General features: G+C 39.1%; 1 protein-coding gene across 4 annotated transcripts; it reads right to left on the reverse strand.

Annotated features, from left to right (window-relative positions):
- Nucleotides 1-94: 94 nt before the first annotated feature.
- On the reverse strand, nucleotides 95-8,648 carry fsta (follistatin a). Of its 4 annotated transcripts, none has more exons than XM_028034051.1 (6): nucleotides 8,444-8,648; nucleotides 7,162-7,353; nucleotides 6,765-6,983; nucleotides 4,858-5,082; nucleotides 3,278-3,508; nucleotides 95-1,224 (listed from the first exon to the last, which is right to left on the reverse strand). In XM_028034051.1, exons 1-6 carry the CDS (start codon nucleotides 8,535-8,537, stop codon nucleotides 1,136-1,138), a joined length of 1,050 nt encoding a protein of 349 aa, XP_027889852.1. In that variant the 5' UTR covers nucleotides 8,538-8,648; the 3' UTR covers nucleotides 95-1,135. The 4 variants fall into 4 exon arrangements, with proteins under 4 accessions (XP_027889852.1, XP_027889850.1, XP_027889853.1 ...); XM_028034049.1 differs by having other exon boundaries at nucleotides 7,156-7,353; XM_028034052.1 differs by having other exon boundaries at nucleotides 95-3,111; nucleotides 7,156-7,353.
- Nucleotides 8,649-9,753: the final 1,105 nt, after the last annotated feature.

Consider the following 9,753-nt stretch of genomic DNA (forward strand, 5'->3'; position numbering starts at 1 on the left):
ATGCAAATTCTAACAAAAATATTTAAGTTAACCTTCTAGAAATTAAACTATTAGTTGTTGGTTTTATAGAAAAATACAACAAACTCAGAAAAAGTTATAAGGAAAAGATTTTATTGTTTCACTCCTCATATCTGTACAAATACCATCAAACTTTGTATGTACATATGACATTTACATAAAAATACAAAACTATATATTCATAACAGAATTTTGTATTTCTCTAGTGATGTTTGAAAATAAAAAAAATGCAGTCAGAGGGGAAAAACGGAAAAATAAACAAGGTAAAGCAGTCTGGTACAAAGTAGAGTACTGCAGAGAAGTAATCCTACTGTCACTCTGTGAGAGCAATACGGAGCACGTTGGCAAGAAGACAGTTCACAAATGTTAATGGCACATTGTTTCCAAAATGATCAAGTATTGTCCAAAATCTTGACTGTGCTTCAGAGTTGTGAGACTACAAAAATGCTGTGGAATCATGTTTTCAGGTCTTAAAAAGAAATCTAAAGGACTGAAACCACAATGAAAATATTCTAAGTACGAGAAAAGAAACACAATTGGCTCTCTTTTTTCTTTTCCATTTCATTCCTGCACCATTTGCAATGCTCAAACCAGTGAGAGAACCCCTTTGGTCAGTTATGATAGCTCTAAACAAGCAAAAAAAAAACTATGTACATAAAATGATTGATATATATACCCAATAAATAAACACACAGCCTAAACATGCATTTACGTATGTGTGACATAAACATCTGTGATAGAGATTTGACAGAAACAAGCAGGTTTTTTACAGCTCAGGGAATGCAATTTACAGCTTGTAGATGACTTATACTTACATGGTAAAATGACAAATAAATAACACTGTTTTTCTTTGGACAGATATAATTCTTCATGGTAAAAAAGGGAAGTAAAATAACAACAACAAAAATGGGGGGAATATATGATGATAAGTGAAAGCCTGGACAATGTAAATGTATAAATTATAAAACACAAAAACAGTATAAATAAACATCTAGCAGACTGAACTATATGTATACTTCCTTTTTTCATTAAAAAATAAATAAGCATACACATAATGTACAGTATGGACATGATTCCTTGTCCTAAGAAAAGTTCCCCCCTCTATACTGATGGGAGCTTATCCATCCAGTAGAGAAGATAAATGGACATAGGCCTTGTAGTCTGAGTCCCCATCTTCCTCATCCTCCTCCTGGTCTTCTGAAATGGCTAAATGGGAGAATACATGGTAGCTGTTGTATGAATACGGATCACAACAGCGCAGAATATATCAGTGAATGTCAAAAAGGTTCACAACAAAATGTCTTACACTTTTTTTTATGTTTGTTAGTTGTTGTTTAAATGGTCACTTTTATGAAAAGAGTCTGTGTTACTTGGCTGCAAGAATCACCAATTATACAATGTCCATTTATATAATCAAGCAAGTCAGTGCCACAGAACGGGGTAAAAAAGGTTGAAAGGGGAATCACAAGGAGGGATATACAGATATAAGGACACTGGGGATGATGTTCCAGTAGCTCTGTTCTGTTTTTGGCAGAATCTTGAAAAGCAAAAACACATATAATGCCAAAAAAATGTGTTCTTCTGATCTCCATGCTCTCCAATTTGCTTAGTTTTTTTTTCTGATTAAGATGGAAGGTCAGGGTGCAAATGTCCAGGGCTGTGGCCAACGCATTAAATGTAATTAACACAGTTCTGAGGTATTTTCTTCTGCTTTTATACATAGATTTACATTTTTGAAGAAAAAAAAAGCACGCAAGCAAGCGCAAGAACGGCAATACAAAAAAAAGAAGGGTCCCTCATTATCTTAAAGTGGATGTAAAATATCTGATACATTTTCTTTAATTACAACAGTGCAGACAGTAAAAGCCAGCTAAAAAAACAGCTTCTCCTGTTTACAGTAACAAATCACATTTGTAATTAGCTCACAAGGTGATCATAAAGTTGGTCACCAGTCCAATACATACTTTAAATACGACTTAAGTGATTTTTTCAGGTGAAAGAAACTAAGAAGAAAAAAAGAACATTCCCAAATATTCGGAAACTGGAATGTACGTTAGATATTTCAGGTTTCTGAGTGTCCAAATGATCTTCTTTAAGGTTCTTTTTTATGCAACACCAATGTTACAATCACCTTTTGCTTGTTGTGAGCTAATATTTCTAGGGCGTTTGATTGATTACAGTCAAAAGCAATAAAAAGAAAAACATCATAAAGAAAAAAGGTTTCTAAGAATCAAGCAGTGCGAGCATGGAATTTACAAGCTGTAGTAATGTGATCTCTAAGATGAGATACTGCATGAAATTTAAGGCTTCCTGCTTCTGCAGGCGACTAGTATGACTACGACTCTAACTAGCTTTAAGTTTCAGGATATTCCAGAGCTGGCCAAAGGTTTTAGGAGCCCAATGCAGAATGTGAGTTGGGAGCCCACTTACAGCTAAGACCATTACCCACTGACCGACATGTCACCTCAAATATGAGGTATATTTATGCAATATATTATATGTCAAAACAAATGCATTTGAAAGCACATGTAATGGTCTTTTAAATGACATCATCATTAAGGTTAAAATTGAATAAAGTTACAGCACTTTACAATATTAAACTGGGCAGCGTTACGCTCTTCCATTGTTACCCTGTTAATACAACAATTAGCAACTTTAACTGGTTTTCAAACTTGTAGCTGGAACATAGTTAAATTGGGTGTTATTTCAGTCCCAGATCCAAAGTTCAAACATCAAAGCAAACTGAGACTCTCTTGAGAGCCTCCTGCTGGCCTGGATGTCCTCAGCAGCAACTCAGTTCCCTTACGCCTTGGGCCAGCTCTGGGGTTGCGCCACAGCAAGCAAACTAGGTCTCTTCTAGTGTTTGAGCTTATTTGATAAGATTATCTTTCCTCCCAGGCTTTTAGCGACAACTTACATAGGATTAAATCGTTCAGTCACTTTTCTCTTAACTTGCTTTCCAAAAAATACTTTAAAAATGCGAGAAAAAAAAATCAAGAACACAAGAACAAAAAAATCAGCGACAAAGACAAAAGTCATGCAAGTTCTTCCATTTCCAAGTCCTTTCTGCTTCCTATAGCTGGAGTGATGTAGCTGGTGAGGGAAACATGGGAAGAGTTGGGATGAAGGGACACTTTCAGGAGAGGGTATTTGTTTTGGAAAAACAAACAGGGAACATTGTCTCTTGCTTGGATGGGGTGGGGGGAGGAGGAGTTTTATTTCTCTTGTTTCATATTTCACTTTTTGTTTTCTTACTTACAGTTGCAAGATCCTGTGTGCTTGACTTCCAGCAACACCCCCATAGAACAAGCAGCCTGCTTCATGGCACATTCGCTGGGATATGTGGTGTTGTCGCTGGCGCACACCGACTCGTCCGTCCTGCTCTCCGGACAGGACTCGTTGCAGAGCGAGCAGCGACCCCGGCTCATCCGAGCGTCCCACAGACACTTCTTCCCTGCGCTGCACTCGATGTCCTCACATGACTTGGCCTCTGGACAGAGAGAAGAGGAAATCAACAATTGGGGCGACCTCCAAAAAATTTTGTAATGCATGGTCAGAAGGGGACTATTGAAAATATTGAAGGGTGAGTGAGTTCAAAATGAAATCAAAAGCCACAGCAGAATTTTGGAGGTTTTATTATGCTTTTGTCATGAATTTCTGGGTTGCTAGAAGTGAGAGGCCCAAGGGCACTATCAGAAAATTATCATAGGGGAAGTCAAAGGAGGGTCACCAATAACCCTGAGGGAAACACAAAAACAAGTGGCATAGCACAGTCTCAGAAGTTGCACAATACTATTCCATGTAGGTAGTGAGGGTAGGTGGAGCCAGTGGTGATTGACAAAAGAGAAAGGAAAAAAAGGAAAGACAAAAGAAAGATAGAAAGGGAAAGAATAAAAAAGAAACAGAGACAGACTAAAAAAAATAAATATGAAATACATGATACACTGCGAGAGTGTTTTGGACACAAATTGTCAAGATTGATAAAGAAAAAGAAAAAGAGATAGAAAGATCAGTCCTGGGTCACACCTTGCTTAAGATCAGCAAATCTAATTTGACCAATTCAAATTTTTGTGAAGATTTTATTTTCTTTTAACACAAAGAACCGAATGAAATGTTCCCAAGCGGAAGTTACAGTTTTCAATCAAACAGGAAATTAACATTTCAAAATTCTGTGATATTTGACCAATCAGCAATCAGAGCCAATCAAGACATCCAAATAACTGGTCAATTGATTGTCCTCGCCTTATTAAAATAAATGCTGATAAAATAACATTTATAGAGTGTAGTGGGATGGATTACTGACAAAGTGGCAGTCTTTAAATAGACAGTTTACTCTGAATAGTTCTCAAGCTGGATTAGAAAAATCAGCAGCTTTTCTTGGTTTACTATGAATGAAATAGAAATACAATCCAACCTTATAGGGTAAATAGTTATGAAGGGAACAGAAAATTGCTTCAAATTAGCATTTTCAGAGTACAAGACTTAGACTGACTGCTATCTGGATAGGAAATGATTTGGTTAAAATCTTGAAGTATGTCTTCATGGCCCCCAGCACTCTTCCTTCCTCCCCTCTCCTCCTCTCTCTCCCTTATGAGATAGAGTTGCCAACATCAGGAAATAATAAGATGTCTATCATTTGTTGAGCAAACACAAGCAACTACCAAACACCCCCTCTGCCCCCCTTCCCTCTGTCTAACCCCCTCCCAACTGGAATGTTGGCAGTGAAAATACGCAGTTGGAAGAGAATAATGCACTGAAAGCATGTTCAAAGTCAGAGACTGTGGAGGCGCAGCGAGGGTGTTAAATCTCACGCTCTCACGTCTCCGGTTGCACACTTACTGATGCATTTTCCGTCATATGCCACACCGATCGACCTGCCCAAGAGACAGGTGGCCTTTCTCAAGTGACAGGCGCTGGCGTAGGTGATCCCGTCGTTCCCACACAGGTAGTGCTGAGACGACGCCACGTCGGGGCAAATCCGATTACACGTCACACAGTATGCGTTGTTAGTCTGGTCCACGACGCAGGTGGTGGTTCCCGGGCACAGGACACCGAGGCAGGTTTCTGCCGTCACAAAGAAAGGGGAAAGATGTTACAGGAGATGAAGAGGAGAGACAGTGGTCATGTCTGTCAGACAGGACTGAACAAAGGTTGTACAGGGTCTGAAGCAAAGTCTGATTTAGGAACCCAACAGCCACCGCTGCTGCACCAAGCAAATACGTTAACAAGTTTTAGCAACAATATTAAAGCAACGATTTAGCAAAGTTTAAGCTGTTTTAGCAAAACAATAAATTTTCTGATATGAAAAATAGGTCTTTGCATTAAAATCCTTCACTTAGTTTGAATTGTTTGCTTACATAAACTGCATTTAGTCCATAAGAAAAGACAGCATATGATTTTACTAAGTAATATCTACCATGAGGAGGTCGCTTCTAGTTCTCAGAGATATCAGAACCACAGTCAGTGGGAATAGAGTATATAAAGTTTTCAGATAATAATATGAAAAATGACTGAATTAATTATAATATGAGGGTGACAAAGGTCACATGTTCCCATTTATGAGTGATTATGAAAGCTTCTCTATATAAGGATTACATATTTATTAATGTTTATGATATTGCAACTAAATATTTCTGCTTACTGTCCATTTCCCAAGTGGCTGATTAGCAGATTTTTTCCTGCCACAGTGAGGTTCATTGTGCTACTACAAGACTTTTCAATGAAACAAAGTTCTTAAAAATAATTGAATTGGTCAATATTTCAATTTCAAATCATTTATTTATTTTATCCAAACTCACCACATCCTACTAAATTTACTTTTGAAGTGTTTTGGTCAATCAATCAGAGAGGGTTGTCATAGTGAATCTGTGTTTGCTGCTTGTCTATCTTTATGTGTCAGATTGTTGACACGATATGTAAATACTTAGCTGCAAAGCAGAGATTGCCATCCCCAGTACAGAAGAAAAGACAAGCACCAAACTGTCAGCTACTGACAGCGTGCGTGGGAACAACCCCAGCTCAGACACAGGCACCACAAATGATCAAATTGTTAGAATAAATTACAAATAAATTCTTAATCGAAATAATAAAGCACAAAGTAATGTGTTAATTATGTTTGCATGTAATTTAAATTAATTGGTTTGAAAACTTAAGAAGTAAGACAGTCTGTCCTTAACTTCAACCTCCGAATATTTAGGCTAGTTCCATATAAAACTGAGAAAAAAGCATTCACTTATGAGAGCTATGGTCAGCAGAAGAGTAAAATTCAACTCTTTTGGACGCCCCCTGCTGGCCTGGCACGTCCTGTAGCGGTGGCTTAGTTTGGTTATGCCTTGGTCATGCCAGCACCTCCAAAAACTTTTCAAAAGGGGTGAACATATGGGAGCCCTGATAATTTTGGAAAGTCAGACCAAAACCATACAGAACAGCATAAGTTTTATTAAGCTGTTATCATATATAAGTAAAAAAGCGATTACTTATTTATGTTAATATTTCAAATTGGCACGCTACTCTGCCCATAACAATTACATGGGCATAAATATATATATATATATTTTTTAGTAAATAAATGTTGCCAATGATTGAACTGCGTTCTCTCCGATCGAAATTCTATTAATAATTTACATTGTAGACTATCTGGCTTGGCGGGAAGCTATCAAATTCAGTCCCGGCAGGCTCCCCCTTAGTGGTGCGGCTGAGTTAAGTCATTTTCAAATGTGACTTAGAATCACATATATTTGACTTACTTTTGCATTTTCCTTGGTACTGCACGTCCAGGTCGGGCTGGCCTTTGCATTTCGCCTTCAGGAGTCCGCATTCATCTTTGTAGGTCTTGCCGTCTGAGCCGCACACCGGACCTTTCCAGGTGATGTTGGAGCAGTCTGGAGCGCAGACGCAGCGCGGCTTACCTTTCCTGTTCATCTTGCACCTTTTACCGGGTCCGCAGTCGACATTTTCGCAGCTTTCTAAAAAAAAAAAAAGAGAGAAAAAAGTTTTTATTAGATTCTGAAGAGGATCTTAGCTGTAAGCTTGAAATATTTCGACTGCTATAATTTACGCACGCTGGCACGCGCCAATCAGATCGTCTGCGTGCATTTTATGCTTATTATGAGGAAAAACAAAGGAAAATGAGTGCACCTCCACCTTTGCACGGTATGCAATTAGGAGCTCCGCCATTGAAGATCATCCACCTAAAGAGCGTGCTGTTGGGGACGTCCTCCTCGGTCCAGGACGTCCCCAGTCTCCCGCTCCGACAGCACTCCTCTCGGGTCATCCCAGGCATGTACAGCACCTGGCACCTCCCGTTCTTCCCCTGCTGCAGCCAGCAGTTTCCAGCTGCAAAGGACAATTCATTATTAACTGGAATATCGCACGTTGAGTGTCTAACCACTGACCCAGACGCACCAGACACACACACACGCAGACCGCATTATCCGAGACGCGCCCTCCCTCCTCTTTCGCCCTCCCGGCGGTATTTTGTCTGATTTTTTCTTTTTCCCCTCTTTCTTGCTAGACAGTTAACACTTGCCTATTCCAACTGTGACTGACAGCCCTTACAATGCAGCCACGAACCTCAAAAAAGTGAGAATATTCTTTTGAGGGGTGGTAGGGGGGTTCTTTTATTCCCGGAGTCTCCTTGTTACCACCGGACAGAAACTGGAGCGTCTAGACGGCGAAAACCACAGTCTTTAGGTATATAGGCTGCAACAAGACTGAACACACCGCCTTCTACTTTAACCCAGACATGCATATCCGCCAGACATTGACACGCTCATTGACAAAACACAGATAAATGCAATTTATAGGATTTTTAAAAATCCTAAATTGGTTAGTGGCACAGGAAAATAATTTATCCAGGCACAAGTTGAACGTTTAAAGCGACACAGACACGCATGACATTGTGTGTCTGGAGGTTTCTTATATTAAGTACAGATTTCTACTCGATTGATTTGAAACATAAACCCCGCAAATGACAGAAAAGTCCGCCCTGTTCTTGCTTTTGTCACAATCCAAAATCTAAATTTGCGATTTGGCGCACAAAGCTGGAAGGGTGTGTGCGAAAAAAAAATTTCTAAATAAATACTTCACCCATTAACTCAGACCGAATAGGAAGAAGTTTGCTGTATAATAGAGAAAAACACAATGAAGTTCAAACTGTTCACGAAAAATCGTCTTTAAATTGTCTTTGGATAATTTGGAAAGGGCTGCAAAACTTGCAATTTTTCACTTTGAAGTGTCCCACACTATAACACCTGTTTTATATATGCCGAATGCACGCAACGCCTGCAGAATAAGTTTCAATAATACAGGGGGAAACGAGAACTCTATGAAAAGTTTTCAATAACCCGACACCCGCGCGTTTTTGCGCATGACAGCAAAGTTTAAAGAGAAAAAGGAAACAGAAAAGGAAATAAAAAGAGCTTACCTTGAACTTTTTGATCTTCCATGAGATGGCATAGCCATAAGAAGAAGAAGAAAAGAACACCGGGGTGAAGGTGGTGCTGGAGCATCCCAAACATAATGGATGTAGGCAAAGTGAAGCACGTATTTGACACAGGCGAGCGCAAAAGTAATCTGCTTAAGGTGGCAGTGTTGAATAAGTGTCAGTCTGAGAATGCAGCCTCTCTTTTTAAATCTATAAGGGGTCTCGGGTTGACTGTCTCTGGTGGGCGGTCTCCTCTTCTGTGGGGGTGGGGAGATTTTTTCTTTTTTTTTTCTTCTTACCAAAGTTCTTTCAATCCCAATCAGGTGACACACAAACTTTCTCTTCCTGTGATCACCGAAGAACACGGAAATGTGTGTTGGAAAACGGAACAGCCTGGGATCATTGAAGCAGATTTGCTAGGAAACTTAAGCTAGCTGAAAAATGTGGCAGCAGATATGGATAGGAATTTTGATGGAATAATATTTGGGTCACCTTATGCATTTTTAGTTATTAATAATAATTTTTTGGTAAATTGAATATTTTACAAAAATATATTTTATTTTACATGTTGTATGCATTTATTATTAAGGTAATAATAATAATAATAATAATAATAATAATAATAATAATAATAATAATAATAATAAATAAATAAATAAATGAACGGCCTTTATTACTGCACAATGAAACAGACCGACAGCCAGCAGATATATCCGGTCCTTCTACCGTCATAATATTAAATGCACCACTTGGTGAAAACTGATATTTCTTTCCATCAGCTGTGGGGACAAAAGTGCAAATCTGTTGGTGTGCGTTGCCTTCAGGAGCACATCCCAGCCTCGGACAATAATAGAACTCATAGTAGTCTGCAGCCAGCCGCACTGCTAATATTAGATCAGACAGTTGTTTGGGTTTCTCTCCCGGGTCAAGCTTTTAAATACAATCAAACCTGTTTCCGAAGGCATCAGACGGAGGAGAACAGGGGTGTTGCATTTCATTGAATGAAACTCACATACACACGCACACAGAGGTCTCCAATCACATGGGCTCACACACGCTGAACTCCTTCAGAAAGTCCTTGCGCGACCTCTTCAGCGGAATTCTGGTCACAGCTTTCCTGTGTATAGAGCAAAGCGTTTGGCAGCGAGAACCAGACACCGGGGAGTTCATTATCCGTTTGTATACCCAGCAGCCAGGCAGAGGACGGTGTGATCTTTCTCTTCATCAACGCTACAATATCTCGGAAGTGTCTTTTATTTAAAGACATATTCATGCAAATGCAACAAAAACTATTAAAACGCGAGACTGCA

Source organism: Xiphophorus couchianus, chromosome 12, assembly GCF_001444195.1.
Source record: "Xiphophorus couchianus chromosome 12, X_couchianus-1.0, whole genome shotgun sequence".
Taxonomy (NCBI): domain Eukaryota; kingdom Metazoa; phylum Chordata; class Actinopteri; order Cyprinodontiformes; family Poeciliidae; genus Xiphophorus; species Xiphophorus couchianus.

Coding starts and splice junctions, on each gene's coding strand:
- fsta (XM_028034049.1), bottom strand. CDS start 8,537: ATGTTTGGGATGCTCCAGCACCACCTTCACCCCGGTGTTCTTTTCTTC. Junction 7,354..8,443: donor GGAAGATCAAAAAGTTCAAG/GTAAGCTCTTTT, acceptor TGTCCTTTGCAG/CTGGAAACTGCTGGCTGCAG. Junction 1,225..3,277: donor GCACACAGGATCTTGCAACT/GTAAGTAAGAAA, acceptor TCTCCCATTTAG/CCATTTCAGAAGACCAGGAG.